Here is a 17,119-nt window from a genome sequence, read left to right as displayed (position 1 = left end):
CTACCTGAGCCTATGCAGCCCTGCCACTTGGCTGTTCTTGGGTTGTATCCTTTTATAATAAATTGATAATCCTGTAAGTAAATGGGTTTCCTGAGTTTGGTGATGCATGCAAAAAAAAAAATAATAATAATGGAACTCAAAGAAAGGGTAAGTATGGGGTGCCATCTGCTTTACACCTTGCTGGTCAGAAGTACAGGTAACAACCTAGATGGTGACTGGCGTCTGACATAGAGGTTGGCAGTGGGGGTGGCAGTCTTGTAGGACTGAACCCTTAACCTGTGGAATCCAGTGCTATCTGCAGGTAGAAACGCATCAAAATGGAGCCGAATCAGTATTTGAGAGAATTTCTTGGCCCCCATGCACATAGACATGCTGGAATTAAGTTCAGAAACCTGAAGGACTGACAAGAGTTACGTGCATATTTTCAGCTGTTAAGTTTAGAAGATGGGACAGTCCTCACAGTTCATCTTGGCTCTAGATCTAACATAAAAGACCTTTAAAAGAGAGCCAGGCACTGCATTTGAAAACACTACTTCGAGTATTATTTCCCTCTACCATCCCAGGTAATATCGCATGAATATTTAAATATTAAGAGCACAGGTCTAGATTCAAACTGCTAAGATATCTAACCTGGTTCTGCCATGTGCTTTCTTATCATCTGACCTTATGACTCAAACATTCCATGCCTCCGTGTCCACATCTTCCAAATGGGAAAACAACTATATTGACCTCATAGGAGAACTAAATGAGCTAAGAGCTTTAGAAGAGTGTCAGGCACACTGAAGAACACACACAAAAGTGATAGATTGTTATTATAATTATTAAGGGTAAGGTAGATATTATTATCATTCTTGTGAAATCATAGAAGTCTTCTCTCTTGGGTTTATTTTATCTAAGAAGATTGAATTGACATAGTGAACACATAATTCCCCATCCAATTATGCAGAGACGATGGTTTATGGAAGGAGATATACAATAATTGGTTTAAAGAAAAAGATACACAACAAAACCTTGACAATCCAAACCACAGGACCCTTCCTCTACGCAAATTATTCTGCGGGCCAGATTTCTAGTTGAGATTTAACCCTTTCACCATCCTTTCAAACGATTAAATAATCAGAACGTTGCTAACATTGACCCCAAGAATCCAAGAGGGGCTTGCTTTATTTTACCCGTGAACTCATTTTGCATGGGGGCCTTTAGTCTTTCATGAAAACTGAGGATTCAAAGAAACTGGAGTTACCCTCTTAGTTATCACTTATAAGAAGCCCCAACATCTTTGCTGTCTACCACTACTTGCTCAGGATATGTCTGGGATTTGAGACCAGGAATTAAATGGACTGTGGAAGCACAGTAAAACATTTTAATCCAAGTGATGGCCTCTCGTCTAGAGCCACTGAGGCGAGGCCAAATGGGGGAAAGTAGTTTCTCCTTCAGTCCTTCTGAAAAGAAGGATCTGGCCAAGTCCATGTCCCTGCAGATGTGGCCACACCTGTGCACTTGACTTCAAGTCTCATCTGGTCTCAAGAAAGAGGTCTCCGTGAGACAATTTCAAATTCTAAAAAATCATTGCACTTGGGGGTTTGAGGTAATTATCTGCTCTCCCTGATTTGAGTGTCTGCAGACAGCCCGGCCCTGCCTATCTCCTCTCCCCCCAACCCCCAATCTCCCCCCACTTCTCTCCTTTCCAGGAAGCATCAAACAACAAAGGGACAATACAAATAAATGCTAAGTAAAACACCCATCACTGGTTCAGCTTAATGCTGTGCTCTGCCAACCTGCTCTCCTGCCTAGCCACTGAGGTGACTTCCCCCAACTTCACTTTCATTTTAATGTGCCATACAGAAAAGCAGCCTAAAAATATACCCCCATTTCTGAAGCATATAATCTGTAAACTACAGGAACAGGCGGATCATTTCCATTAGTTTCTTATGTAGCAAAAACCACAATTTGTCCCCAAAGCATGTAATTATATTCAAACTCTGAAAGACTGTCTCAGAAAGAGTTGAAATTCATAGTTTGGGGGAAAGTCACTCAAGAGTATACACAGTTATATTGTAATGTAGGGGGGTGGCAGAAATATTTCAAAACAATAAAAGAGGGAGGGTAATAGCAGTAGCTCAGAAAATACGGCTTGATGGTTGCTAGGGGTTTTCTGTTCACATACCACTCCATAGCTGGTAAGCAAGAGGTGGGGACTGGGTCAGAGGACATGTCTTTGAACAATTACTCAGCTGCGGCTTCCAGATGGGAAAAGAGAGGTGGGTACATAGGCCACTTTCCTCTGCTTTCTAGGGAGTGAGATCCAACTGGGACAGGCAATGTCTCCCTACACAGGAACCTGAATCTGAGTCCTTTCCCATCCTGGGGTCTCCCATACAGAGGAAGGCTTCCTAACACCCCAAGAAAGCCCACCCCTTAGCACAAAGCCAGGCACCTATTAGAAAAATGTACATGGAATGTTAATTTTTTACAGAAGCCCACCTCTTAGCACAAAGCCAGGCACCTATTAGAAAAATGTACATGGGTGTTAATTTTTTACAGAAGCCCAGAGAAGTCCTTTCCTGGCAGAATCTAATCCTACAGGACTTAATCTGGTTAAAAGAAAGATCAATCTGTGGAAAGAGAGACGGGACACAATGTTGCGATCTGAGAAAGGGTCTTGAAGGAGTGAGAAGTCGGTCCTCCCGCAAAGGAGTAAAAAGAAGATGGTGGAGTTGGGGTCCTACTGCCTAATTCCCCACCTACTCTGATATTGACTGGATGCCTATAGCCAACTCCAAACCTTGGTCATCTGGTATAGAACAAGGTCAGACAATCTTTAAACTCTATACCTGTTGGTGTGCTTCTGAGAAATACATGACTTCCCCTGCCCTTCACCTCTTCTATCAATGACTATCCCTCCTCTCCTAATAAACAAGAACCAATCTTGAGGCACCTCACTCAGTCATTTACTCATTCACTCAAAAAACATGTATCAGTGTAGAAGTGTCATTTGTCTGCTCCTTCTAATGAGTATCTCCTTGGGTCAGAATGGGTTCAGGAAGACTGATAAACATTCAAATACTTATTATGAACTGGACACTTGTAGGTGTTTTGCAAAGGTGTGCCAAAGACATTAATCAAAATGTCTCATTAACCTGTATGCCTTATTCCTGACAAAGGAGTTTGCTGTGTTTGCTTCCTATCTCTTGAGCTAAGCGACTGTGTGGTATAGCAGAAAGGCTCAGAAATTTGTGCAGAGAACTGAGTTCGAATTATGGCTCTACCACCATAGTACTTCGGTCGAGATGCATAAACTCTCTAAGTCTCATTGCTTTCATGTATGAGATGGTGGTAACCTTATGAATACTAGAGGTTTGTGGGGATTCAATGGAATCATATATGTAAACTAATGGAGGAATGCATGGTACCCAGGAGGTGTGTGAATGTCTATGGTCCGAGCAAGTCTCTCAAAACTCTGACAGAAGTAGACATAAACCACTTGCTCTTTAAAAACTCTGCTGGCATGCTTCCCTCTGCTCTGTTACAGTTGAACACAGCAGAGCATTTTTAACATAACACAGAATTCCTTTCTAGGGCTGATAAGATGCATTTAAATGAAGGCTGCACTTCTTCCCGACTCGACATGACGCTGTGGTGAAGTTGGACAGCGGGCTTTCTAAGATCACAGCGTGCCATTCTTTTTTTTTTTTTTTTTAAAGATTTTATTTATTTGACAGACAAAGATCACAAGTAGGCAGAGAGAGAGGAGGAAGCAGGGTCCCTGCTGAGCAGAGAGCCCCATGTGGGACTCGATCCCAGGACCCTGGGATCATGACCTGAGCCGAAGGCAGAGGCTTTAACCCGCTGAGCCACCCAGGTGCCCCACAGCGTGCCATTCTTGCATGTGATGCTGCTTCTGTCAGAGGGGAAAAGGGAAAACCTGGTTGCGGTTTTGGCATGGATTTGGCATCAAGAAAACAAACCTATAAAATGCCCGTGTAAGATACGCAGTGGCATGTTTAAAGGCATACGGATTGGGGAAGCATGGGGTCTTTGTGTTGAGAACCATTTGAAGAGATCATCTCTCTGGACCCACTCATTGTACAAATGAGGAAGAAAAGAAAAAGCCAATTTTTCTGCAGTGGCAGTGAAAAGGCACATACGTACTCCATGACATTCAGAAAACTCTAGGTAAAAGAAAGAGGGGCCGCCTGGGTGGCTCAGTGGGTTAAAGCCTCTGCTTTCAGCTCAGGTCATGGTCTCAGGGTCCTGGGATGGAGCTCCGCATCATCATCATCATCATCATCATCATCATCATCATCATCATCGGGTTCTCTGCTCAGCAGGGAGCCTGCTTCCCTTCCTCTCTCTCTGCCTGCCTTTCTGCCTACTTGTGACCTCTGTCTGTCAACTAAGTAATTGAAATCTTAAAGAAAAAAGAAGAAGAAGAAAGAGGATAGGTTTATAGAGCCTAATGTGACTTAAAAACAAAATGTCATATCCAAAGTCACAGAGTTTGTCAGGGAGAAAATTTAGGCGTGACATCTATGGTCCAGCATCAGGTTCTCTCAAGAAGAATTCTGGTTTAAAATCGGGCCCCACTAAGTCACCTCTAAGCATTCCAGCACCTTCCCAGCTCCCACCTCCTCTATAACTTTGAGTCCTGGTGAGTAGAAGCACCAGAAGGGACATCTAAAGAAATCCTCTATTTCTAGATCTAAAAATAGTAGTCCTAAAAAGACCTGTCTTTTTCTTAGTATAAACCAGATTACAGATTCAAGTTTCCAATGGGTGCTAAGCATCGTATAGGAATGTTTAAATTCAGCAGACGTCTTCCAGAAGCATGATCCAATTATGTATTTCCAAAATGATCTCAGAATATATCTTAGGGGCCTCTCCCCTTTTATGTCACTAGATTTCTCAGCTTCTAAACAGTTTGCTACTTGTCATCTTAGACTACATTTTGCCCGGCCTGGTTTTTTTTTACATGTTATCAAAAAGCACAAGCTGACCACACATGCTATATTCCTTTAGTGCCATAAGCAAGAAAATGCCTATCAAACCTGTCTCCCCTTGGAGGCAAAAAGTGTTGCTGTAGATAAGAAAATGAGGAGAAGAGGTAGATGCATGCTCCTTAACCTCAAACTACCAACCAGTAGCCATTCAACACTGACTCGACTTTGTACCAGGAACCCAAAGAGAGTTATCAGTAAAATAGTTCTCAGAGAATATTTAATCTCTGCGCAGTACCTCACAATGTAGCAAGCACAACTTGTTTAATTTCTTCATAATTCTGTGACATCTGGATGGTATTATTATTGCTATTTCAGTTTAGAGATGAAGAAACTGAGTCAATGTCAAGCCTCATGACTTCTCCAAGATCACAAAGTTCCGAAGTGACAAGAAAAAGACCAAGAACTAGTTCTTCCAATTCTAAACCTTTCAGTTCATTGTTCCCATGGCCACTACCACCGCGCTGCCCATTTCCATCATTATTCACCTGAAAGACTCAGGAGCCTGTATTCTCTCAAAAGTCACTTTTCAAAAATAACTGAATATGGAAACAAAAAACAAAAATGAAAGAAAACAACACTCAAGAAACTCATTCCACAAAGAGCTTGGGATTGCTTCGGATACATCACTTGGGATTTACAGCAGTCAAGTTGCTTGATGATCCTCATACACTCTCTTCACAAGCCTCATGACATGTCGTGATGTCGACAGACTACTTCCTGTTTATACTTGAAGATGAACTTTCAACAAAATAAAAATCCAACCGAAAAATAATGAAATTGATACTTTGTTAAAAGGACATATTTTTCAGTTGCTAAAAAAAAGTGGGAGTTTATACTGATTTCACCCTTTAATTTTTTTTCCCCTGAAGGGTGAGATGTGAAGGGAATTGGTGATGTGTGTCTTAGGAAAGGAAAAAATGGGAAACTGTGGTTTACGAAGGAAGGAAGTTACTGGGTGGGCAGGGAGATCTGGCCTGGAATGGCAGCAAGTCTAAGGAGAGAGAGTCTTGGAGTGCAGACGGTGCAGTCTGTCTGCAGAGCACATGGCTAGAGTCCAATGGAACTAGTCTACAAGCAGAACTAGGTATAGGGGTGCCTGGGTGGCTCCGTGGGTTGAGCCTCTGCCTTCAGCTTGGGTCATGACCTCAGGGTCCTAGGATGGAGTCCCATACCAGGCTCTCTGCTCGGCCCGAGCCTGCTTCCCCCCCTCTCTCTGCCTGCCTGTCTGTCTACTTGTGATCTCTGCCTGTCAAATAAATAAATAAAATCTTAAAAAAAAAAAAAAAAAGGACTAGGTATAGACTGGGTCACACAAGATGAACTGATAAGAAGGCAAACACAAGGTTGAACTAAACCTACTGGTATTGTTTCTCCCAATAAACAGATTTTTCCTCTTGAGGCATTATCTCATCAGTTTTGTAAATTATTACCACTGTCACTGAAGGTTTTATATTTCCACTGGGAAAGTCTGAGTTTAGTGGAGATTCACTGAATAGTACGTTTTTATGTCTTTCTCAGTGACTGTGTCCTAGGGGAGGAGGAGGAGCGTTAATGGGCTGAACTGTGTCCTCCCAAAACGTGTATGTTGAAGCTTTAAACCGAAATACTTTCGAATGTGACCACATTTAGAGATAGTACCTTTAAAAGGGTGATTGAGTTAAAATGAGACATCTGGGTGAACCTTAATCCAGTCTGACCAGTGTCCTCACAGAAGAGGATATTTGGACACACAAGAAAACATCAGGGACGCATGAACACAGAGCAAAGACCATGTAATGACACAATGAGAAGGTGGCTACCTACTAGCTAAGGAGAAAGGCCTCAGAAGAAACCAGATCTGCCAACAGCATGACCTTGGACTTCTAGCCTCCAGAGCAGTGCAAAAATGAATTGCTGTTGTTTAAGTCACCCAGTCTGTGAAAAAAAAAAAAAAATTTTTTTTTTTTTTTTTTAATGGCAGTTCTAACAAACTAATAGATGGAGGAAAGTATGGGTAAGTTCAAGGTTTATGTTCAGAGACCTGCCTCCCTCTCAGATCACCCAGGATCCTAGTGAAACAAGCCTTCTGAGATCCACAAAATTCATTCCCTAAAATGTAAAATGGAGTATGTCACTGCTCCTAGATTCAAAATCAGATGATAAAACAAAAAAGTTCTTACTATGGAATTCCAGCCATCACCCAGTCTGGTGAAGACATTTGTTTGTTTGTTTATTTTTTCCTGAAAGCAATTGTTTCAGTAATCTCATCTCCTGTCCCTATGATATGACAACCCTCACGCCAGCACACCCCCCCCGCCCCTGCACCCCTCTCCCTGCCACAGTGATCCACACTGAAAGTACTGAAAAAATTTACAGTAGGATACTATAATTTTCCTTTGGTAATCTTTCAAGAACAAGTGAATCTCCAGACCTACCACTTGCCAGCAAATCTGAGAGAAGAAAAACAATGCATCTAGAGGAGAGAAAGAAGGAGAAACCAATTTAATTAATTCATCACCAAGGCCAAAGACATATAAATCTTATAATTTTATCTGTCAACCAACACTATGAATTATTCAGCAAACTGAATCCCAAGAAGGAAGGGAGAGAGAATGTGGTTAGGAAGCAGCTGGCTGAGCAGAAGAAAGTGCTCAACAGATCAGAGTAAAACAAGCCTCATGGCTGGAAAAACTTAAGTGGTAGGTCTTTGTGACAATGAATGACGAGCACAGTTTCTTAGAAGAAGGACTCCCAGCACATGTGTCACTAGCTGGACCACGACCACCACTTCTGCTGAGATGATTCAAAGAGGGCTCATTCTGCATCCCTACACACACACACACACACACACACACACACACACACACCCACCCCTGGTTTCTGAGCAGGAGAATTTCCTCTAAATACACTCTGGTGTGTTCCCTTTTAAGATTGAGTTTTATGTCCCCAAGGAGTTCCCCTGCATCCAGTCAGGAAGGCTGGCTATTTTATGTAGGATAAAATGCAAGGCACATACTAGGTCTAGATTCTCAAAAAAGTCAGTTTTCTAAACTATTAAGTAAGAAAGCGCTTTTTTTTTTTTTTTTTTTTTTTTAGGTAGATGCTCACTGGAGTTCTTAAAGGTGGGAGAGGAGAAAAAATATACAAACCTCCTTTATGAAACTGAAGGTTGGTAAACAAATGTATTTTCATATTTATATTTCCTGTACCACTAAACTACCTAGAAGACATTGACAAGCATGTTATTTAAGCCTAGATATAAAGTTGAGGATGAAAAATACTTACAGGGATATTCTAAAGAACAGAAGAATGTAAATTTGTACTTTATATAAAGACTATTTAAATGGTATATTAATTAATTTGCTTTAGTAGTTGGAGCCTCACCCCCCCCAATATTTTTACATTAGAGAAGCACTTATCTTTCATAGATGATCAAAATACTCCTGAAACTATTCTTGGCTGAACGCCACAATGTCTTTTATGGATTTCTATCCTCAGCAAGGAGCACACAGTCTGACACATAGTAAATGCTCAATAAATGCTAGCTGACTACTGAGTAGGCCAGAGCATGGCAGAAAGCAGGGAGCCTGAGTGAGAGAAGGGACCAAGGAAGGGGGGAAATCTACTAGATCCTACTTAAGAAGAAACAGTTCATTCTGTCCTGAGACACACTCCTAAGGGGAGAGTATTTTGGGTGCCTCGGGTACCGGCTACGTGTGATCTTAGTCTTCTGCACTCACAAAGGAGCATAGCCTTCTCTAGGCCGCCCAGGCAGGGTGGTCTGGAGAGAGGGGTGAAAACAACTGATTAACAGGACAACTGGAGAACTTCTGGCTTTTCAGGAAATGAGCAAGGGGAAGCAGCATAAAACAAACAAACAAATATCTCCAAGTTCAAAGAAAGTTCTTGGACCAAGGCTCTAGTTTTCATTTTATAGCAGAATGAAGGGCATTTACTCCTTTCCAGACAATGGAGACTGCTGCTTTTAACTCGGGAATAAGGTTGGCAGAAAACTATTAGTAATAACATTAGTCTCATGGTGCTGTGCCTCCTACTGCCTCCATCCAAAAGATTTTTTTTAAAACAATTGCTGTTAGTGAAGCCTTTGTCTTGGACCAGGAGAAAGCAAATGTACTCCAAGTAAGAATGAGAGATGCATTAGCCAAGTTCCGAGGGGTCTTCTGGTCTTTTCAGGACACAAAAGGTCACAACTTGGATGTGGGACTGGAGTCAGGGGTTGGGGCATCTCGTTGATTGCTGCTTCTCTTGTTTTCAAGCTCAAAAACATTAATTAAATATGCAAGGAGCCTACTTAATATAGATGCATTCACTCTCCAAGCCCCAAATCAATGTGAGGAGACTTCAGGACTAAAAGAGGATACGCAAGAGGTGAATTCTTGAGTTTTCTTATCTTAGCTATGCCAGACCCTGGGGTTCACTGCACGCCACAGCTGTGGTGGGTGAGGGCTTTTCCTGGGATCTCTAGCCATTTACTTACTTCGTTCTCCTTTTCCACCACACTGAATCTTATCAGATGCAGGCTAATGAGAAACCAGACTGGCAACGAGTCAAAAAGATTCAGAAGTTACTGAACAACTGATCCTTGAAAAAATGAAGTCAACAGAAAAGAGCTGTGTTTGATCTCTGCAAGGCTCAACCCCTGTAGCCCTTTTAGCTGAAAGACAGAGAGAGACAGAGACAGAGAGCAGAGAGAGAGAGATTGACAGACTTAGGAACCCCTGGGACGTAGGGCTCTGCAAATACCATCACTTAACTAGTAGCTGCTTTTAACTGTTTACATCCTGAACAGAAAACATCGAGACTCTGCCAGCCTATAACCTCTAACTAACGCATAATATCCATCTCCCTGATGATCATTTACCCTAATTAGTGAAATTTAGCTAATTATCGCTGAGCCCTTCCATGTTTAATTATGGCTATTAGTAATCGTCTGTCTGGCTTCCTCCATCTCCCACTCCCCTTTTTCTTTCCCACTCTTTACAATCCTACTCCCACCCCAGTTTCTCTCTCCCTTAGAAGCTAACAGTTTCCATTTCAATGAAATTTCTTTTGCTTTTTGGGTGGTTGTCATTCTTTCCTCTCCTTATTTTATTTATTTATTTATTTATTTATTAAGAAAGCCTACACCAGACCCAGCGGGAGTCGCAGAGAAAACAGCCCCCAGATCAAGATCAAGCATTCACTCCTTCCTACCACCCCTCTCCACCAACCTTACAAGCTCTGAGCTACTTGACAACTCCATCAAATAAAATTTAAAGAGAGAGCCAGAAAGAGCCAGAGTACATGCTGGCATTTTCTCAATGTGCCTCCACTTAACACTATGGATGGTACAGAGCAGAAGCCCACGGCTAGGAGGCAGTGGGAAGAACTGACATTCTAAATGGGGTCTGGATGCTCTAGGTCTCCAAACTACAAGGCAGGGCAGGGGACCTCTAGTGTTGTTCACTCATGCTACTCCCCGGAGGGCTGCTCCTACCATTCGGTTCTGTGATTCCTACTCTCCTTGCCACCAGAGTAGAGTGCAGAGTAAACAAATATTGAAGATCCCTTCTTTGGAAGAGTTTACTACAGCAGACTCCCACCTTGGTGGCAAACAACGTCCTTTCAGAGGCAGCCTGCTCAGAACTGAAATGATTTTTAAGAGCCGTAGATCTCTTCCTTCAATAGCTATGCAGGTCGGATTGTTCGGAGCAAAACACACCATACCTGTTTTGAGTGAACCAGCCTCCCAGTGAAACCTTTAATTGAAATAACATTGGTATAAATGGTAGGATCAAAGGTACTGTAATTTACACTTGGGTAAATTCTAAATGGACTCTGTCCTATCTCTTCTATCACTTCCTGTGTAGTAGTTAGCAGTCTTACATGTGCAGTTTCTGAGATAGCCGATCTTTCCCTCAGACATATGGGCAATCACAAAGCTGACCAAATGAACAATACTACCCTTTATTAATTGCATTTTCTGCCTTCTTACACTCAGCTACTTTCCTCCCTGACCTTAACCACACAGGCCACTTCCCAGTAGTTCCATCAACTTCAGGCTGAAGACCTAAGGATCCCTGCTATCTACTTTCCCATGACTAGCTCCAAAACAAGATCTGAAAAAAGGGTGAAAGCAAGGTGAATGGATATTCTTAAAGTGCAAAACCTGGCACTGATCTGGTAAGTTGTTAGCCATCACAGGGGTGGAGGGAGTGAAGGAGGCAGAAGGTTGCAAAGGGGGAAAATGTGGTGTTTGTGAAGCTATGAATGAGAAAGCTAAGGACAGGAGAAACCCTTAGAGAAATTGAGGGGCTGGGGCAGAAAACACTAGACTTTAAGGGGGTAATGAACATTTTCTTCTCTCATGCACATGCGATGGATTCTTTTTATCATTTTAAATTCAATTTTTTTTTTTTATTATCTTCCCACCCTTGACATTACCTGAAAGGCGAGTGGGTTAAGGAATCGCTATGCCCCATTAAAAGGATAAAGAGCAGAGAGACCCACCGTGCCCTCCTCGAAGGGAGACAGGGGAGCGATAGATAGAAATAGGCACTGAGTGATGCTTGCTGCCATGGAAATGGTGCTCGTGCTGAGAGTGAGACCCCGGCGAGGAAGAGGAGGAGGAGGAAGACGCTACATTAGAGGAACTCCACACAGAGCTGACGATACATCCCCAGAAGAGGGACCAGATCCCAAGCGTCCAGGCCGGCCGGCGAGGAGGGCTCCGTCTCGCGTGGATTCTCAGGTGCATGGTCAACGCACTGGACCACTACAGATGGGCAGTTTGAATTCCAGCCAGAGAGGAATAATGAAGTTCATGATGCCCAAGGGCCCATCATAGCAGCAGGAATACTTGCCCGGATTTTGGAAAGAGGGAGGGAATAAGCGCTTTCAAGACAGATGATGAATCAGTTAAAAAAAAAAAAAAAAAAAAGGAAGAAGAAGGCAAAAGCTCCTCTTTCCTGGGGCTGAAATTTAGAAAGCCAAAGTCCACCCAGGTATAGCAACCCTCCTAGGGAGCCCCGGAATGCCACACATGTCAGGGGAGGCCCGCCGCGGCTTCCTCCTGATCTCCAGGCGACTCAACTGCACGCTCCGGGAAGCCACACAGAGGAAAGGTGGAAACGAAGGAAGAGGGGGGAGGCAGCAGGAGACCCAAGAAGGCTCAGGTTAGTTTATCCCAACATCCAGGCAGTTTGAACATTCTTTTTTCTCTTTTTCCACTTCCAGGCGATGCACTGCAGAACTGCCAGGCAAAAGGGGGCCGCAGGTGGGAGAGTTCTTCGCGTGTTCCCGAAATCTCGGTGGAAGGGCGCGGAGGCTGTTAACCCTGCGCGTTCTGGAAGAGCGCCACGGAGCAACCGCCTGCGTCCTGGGTTTCCCAACTGGATGAAAAGCAGCAGCAGCAGCAGCAGCCGGAGGAAGAGAACAAGAAGGACCGGAGGGAAAGAGGCAAGGAGGGGGAAGCCAGCGCGGAGCAGCCACCCAAACCAACGTGGCCCTGGGCGGAGAGAGGTGGGTGGGCGAGCCCGGAGAACGCAAGAGGAGGTGCCCGGCAGGCGGCAGAAGTGGCGGAGAGGCGGACGGGCGCCGGCAAAGTGCGCGGAACTGGGAGGCACAGGTGAAGTGAAGCGAGGAGTTGGGGAGCCAAATTCACAAATGGGCAAGTCATATGCAAATAGCGCACTCCCGAGAGCAAATCAGTGCAGCCCGAGCGCTCTGCCGAGGGACTGGCTGGCTCCGGAGGGAGGAGGGGCCCGAGCGACCCGGAATCCCGGCCCTCCCCATTCAAGTACACGCTCGCTCGTCTACACCCGCGCGAGCCTCCCGCGCACACCGCTGCCCTCCCCGCGCTCCGCTCCCTCCCAGAAGAGTGAGCGTGTGTGTGCGCGGGGATGAGTGAGACCGACAGACCTACAGACGGACGCTGAGCCTTTCCTCTCTCTCTCTTTTTAAAGCACCCTTTCCCTTCCCTCGGGCGCATTGAGCCATATTCGGATGATTAAGGCACCTTTTACAGTTTGGGAAGAAAAAACGCAGGCGATGGCTAAGCTAAGGCTGAAGTAGCCCCAGATAGAAATAAAAATAAACCCCTTGAGTCAGCAAAAGCGCTGGAGCGGCTGCACACGGTGGTGCCGCCCGCACGCTCCCCCGGGCCTGGCGGTCAGCACCGCGCGGCCACTCTCCCGGGCCCCCACCCGCAGGGGGAGAGGCGGGAACCCGCGTGCTGTCTCTTGACAGTGAGCGGAAGACGCGGCCTGGGGACCCCAGAGGGTCAGGGGTTCGGTGGCTGAAGGCCCTTCGAGAAGGTAGCCCCCCCCCCCCGCCCACCACCCACCACCACCCAGTGCACAGGACGCTCTCGGAAATACAGGTCCCGGGGGTTGGTCCCCCCGCCTGCTGTCCTGGTCAAAGAACTTCCGAAGGGGCGAGGGCTGCTTCTGCTGGCGGAAGACGAGCGGCTGGCCCGCCCTTGACTGGCCTCGGGGGCGCTGCCCAGGGTGGGTGAAGCCTCCGAACCTCCAGGGAGCTGGGCACCCGAGAGCGCGGCTTTTACATCCAGGCTGAAGCTGCGGGGGAGAGCGGGAGTGACACGGAAGAGGGCTGGCGCTCCCGTCCAAGCCATCTGTGCCTCCAGGAGGAAGCTGACCTAGGGCTCTGCCAGAGAACAGTGACATTCTGGAGGATATGGCCTCCACTCCGCCTCCCTGTTCCCCCGCACTCTGCAAGATGAGGGCTGGAGGCAAAACCCCAAAGGGCAGCCCTCCTAAACCTGGGGGAGGGGAGCTAGCTTTGGTTTCCTCCTTCGTATTCACCTTGGTTAAAAAAGCCCATTACATTTGGGGGGGGAGGTGGAGGGAATAGTACTTGATGGCTAAAATATAAACACACACACACACACACACACACACACACATCATACATAATCATATATATGTTAAAATGTATATCTGTCTATATACCACATATATGTGTCTATATGTCTCTTTCTCTATATATAAAATATTTAGGGGGCATTTGTCTTTTGAAAAGAGCTTATAGCACCTATTATACTCCTGATCTCAATCAACATTTCAAACTCACTGAGGAATAAACAAAGGAACAAACAGGGATTAGACAGTCCTGTTCATCCTTGGGACACCCTGAGGAGATGTTGAGGAAATTGGCATTTCTAACAGATAAACATCCATAACAAAGTTACAGATGATTTGTCTTCAAGGTCAAATATCAAGTCCATTTTTGCATTGACGGTGGTGATTAGGTATTCGGGTTCTGAAATCAGTATCTTTAAGGTTCACTGCCTCATGGTGAATGGTGCACAGTCATCCCAACTGGTCAGGCTCTCAGCTCTAAGGGTGATCTGGGATCCAAAAGCCTCCAAAGGAGGTGGCCTTCTTTCAAGGTCTTTCATGGCCTTGGGTGGTGGCCTTAAACTAGCAACATGTACCCAGGAGCACCACAGCAAGAAAGAGGGGTGGTTTATGGAGACTCAATTTAAACCTGTTTCCTCCTCTGTAAAATGTAGGTAATGTCTTCCCTCATGAGGTTCTTAGTAATTTTAAATAAGATAATGTATATACAACATCCGGCATAGCACTTGACAAAGAGTGGCCACACTCTTTGTTCAGTAGAAAAATAAGCTAAAACTCCAAGGAGGGTAAGTATGATGTGGTTAGGGCCATATGTTATTAGTAAAAAGTTTGGAAAAGCAAACAAACAAACAAAAAAACACCTTCCTGCCCTAAGTACCTTCTCTAAAGCAGATGATAATTCACTTTGAATCCAATTGCTCCTTAATTTAGTCCCTCAGTGGGGCAAGTGGGTGGCTCAGTCCTTAGATGTCTGCCTTAGGCTCAGGTCATGATCCCAGGGTCCTGGCATCGAGCCCCACATTGGGCTCTCTGCTCAGCAGGAAGCCTGCTTCCCTCTCTCATTCCCCCTCTCCCCCAGCTTGTGCTCCTTCTCTCGCTGTCTCTCTGTCAAGTAAATAAATAAAATCTTAAAAAAAAAAAAATTAGTCCCTCAGATAGATTCCCACTGCCCTTTGGATGTATTCTAACTGTGTCATGACCCTCCACGGACCTAGGTGACTTGGCCTAGTTCTCCAGCTCCACCTTCTGCCAGGTGACCCCTTACTCACTACTTTCTAGTCTCCCAGACCCTCCTGCTCTTTGTGTCAAGTTCTTTTCCAACCAGAAGCCTTTACATTTTTTTGTAAACCTCTAAGACAGATATTTTCCCAAGATTTTTATGAGACTGGTTCTTTTCTCATCACCTCCCCCAAAGCCCTCTCTGGCTGTCATCTAAACTTAGCCACCACCACCCCTGACAGGCCCTTTATCCCATTACCTTGCTCTATATCCTTCACGGTACTATCCGTTTTCTAAAATAATTTTACCTGCACCTTTAAAAATTTATTTATTTATTTATTTATTTACTGGTATTCTAGTTCCTTAAGTTCTCTGATATCTGAGCCTTTGTCTTGTTCTCTCTACACCCTTAGTGTATGGAAGAGTGGGTAGCACATAGTAGATGCTCAGCAAATATTTGCTGATTGAAGCAATCCAGTGAATCAGGTGCCAGTCTCATTGTAAATGTTCTTATAACCTTAAGTTTCACTGACACATTGATCTGGCTTCGATGAGATCGGCCCCTAGGGACACGTATTTCCCCAGTTGATGAGCTGACCACCCACCCACTTAATGTTTTCCTTCTTTTCTAAATTGGCACTGAGTGTTGGAGATTCTGTTTTTGACTTCGACCTGAGGAAGCATGGGAAGCTTAGATGGACCTTTCAATTAATTCTCTGCTAGGCAACAAAGTGAAAATAAGTCCTTAATGTGGTATAAAATCTGGAAATGCTGCTAGTGTGTCACAGCTGGAACTATTCATTTTACTTGTCATACTTATAATTTATTTATTTTCTTTTTGCAAAATGTCAAAAGAAGTAGCCATGGATTCTGGTAAGGCTGCTTCCACTTGGGGACCCAGGTGAAAACTGAGGAGACATATCAGAAGATAAATCCGAGACTGGCTTATTTTTCTTCTTCTACTCCAAAGAGATAACCCACAATTATTCTGATAAAATTCAGATCCTTCTCCAATTTAACACATTCTTGATTTCTCTTTTCATTTCTTTTCTATCCTTCCTATTTTTCTAGTCCACATATTTTTCTGAAACTTCTTTTCTAATTCTCATTCTCCTCAGGCCTGTTAGAGTTTAAATTAGGCTGATATATGAAATATATTAAATATATGTATTTTTCTTTTTTTCTTTTAGATTTGTATCTCCCTTGATACCTCCTAAACACTGCCTGTAGCTAGAGACCAGCTGAAGGATTTGTCCCAACCTCTACTACCATCAAAAGCCCCCCTCTCTCCTCCTCAATTGTCTTCTCTAGGGCCTCGTTGGGTGAGAGCATGTAGCCCTAGATGAGTCCACTGATAAGATACAAAAAAAGAGGAACGGATTTAAAAACGTTATGCTCACCAATGATGTAAAGTCGAAAAGTTTAAATAATTTCACAGGAACAACCGCACTTAGTTCCACGGGGACAAACCCCCACAAAATCCTAAACAGACCTTTGGGAACTTTAGGTTTCTGAGTGGAACGTAGTTTTTAAAATATTAACCAAACCAACCAACCAAACAACTGCAACAAAGCCTCTAGCTGGATTTGCTTGGTTGGTAATAGCTGGGCTTCTCTATTCCTTCAGACTTTAGAATGTGCCGTGACAGAAGTCCTTTCCCTGTTCCCATCTCCCCACTCCTTCCCGCACTCCAGGAGAGGGCCCCAAAACAAGGTGTGAGAATCCTTACTCGGCTGACCCTCTGTGTCTTGCTTTGTTCTGTACCTCAGCTACAAAGTAGTCCGGGGAATCTTCTGGCTTCTAAAATCGGCCTTGTGATAATATTTCATGGCGCGTGGTGCCCGAGCCTAACGTGGGGCTGCTCTGTTGGTCTCATAATACGGTTTGTGCCTGCACGTGTCCATTCTCCCTTATACAGACTCTGACTTTCCACTTCACTGCCAGCAGGAGACACCTGTCAAGGTGTTTGTCAAGGGCACATCTAATATCAGTGCAGAGACATAGAGAGTCCCAGAGCAGTCTGTTTCTGCACGAGCCTAAACC

At 44.5% G+C, this 17,119-nt stretch overlaps 1 protein-coding gene across 29 annotated transcripts in view; it reads right to left on the bottom strand.

Annotated features, from left to right (window-relative positions):
- The window catches only part of NRXN3 (neurexin 3), a 1,586,092-nt gene that overhangs the window by 532,553 nt on the left and 1,036,420 nt on the right, over positions 1-17,119 (bottom strand). For 3 of the 29 annotated variants that reach the window (XM_044230691.1, XM_044230693.1, XM_044230696.1), the window contains exon 1: positions 11,490-12,485. The exons of 24 other annotated variants lie outside the window; for them this stretch is intronic. In XM_044230691.1, the coding sequence (XP_044086626.1) occupies positions 11,490-11,736 (247 nt within the window). In that variant the 5' untranslated portion in view covers positions 11,737-12,485. Of the gene's footprint in view, positions 1-11,489; positions 12,486-17,119 lie in introns of those variants that run through there. 2 more of the 29 variants (XM_044230692.1, XM_044230690.1) reach the window with 1 other exon arrangement.

Source organism: Neovison vison, chromosome 13 (genome assembly GCF_020171115.1).
Source record: "Neovison vison isolate M4711 chromosome 13, ASM_NN_V1, whole genome shotgun sequence".
NCBI classification, from domain to species: Eukaryota; Metazoa; Chordata; class Mammalia; order Carnivora; family Mustelidae; genus Neogale; species Neogale vison.
The sequence above is the reverse complement of the archived record's forward strand: the minus strand, read 5'-3'. Positions and strand labels throughout refer to the sequence as shown.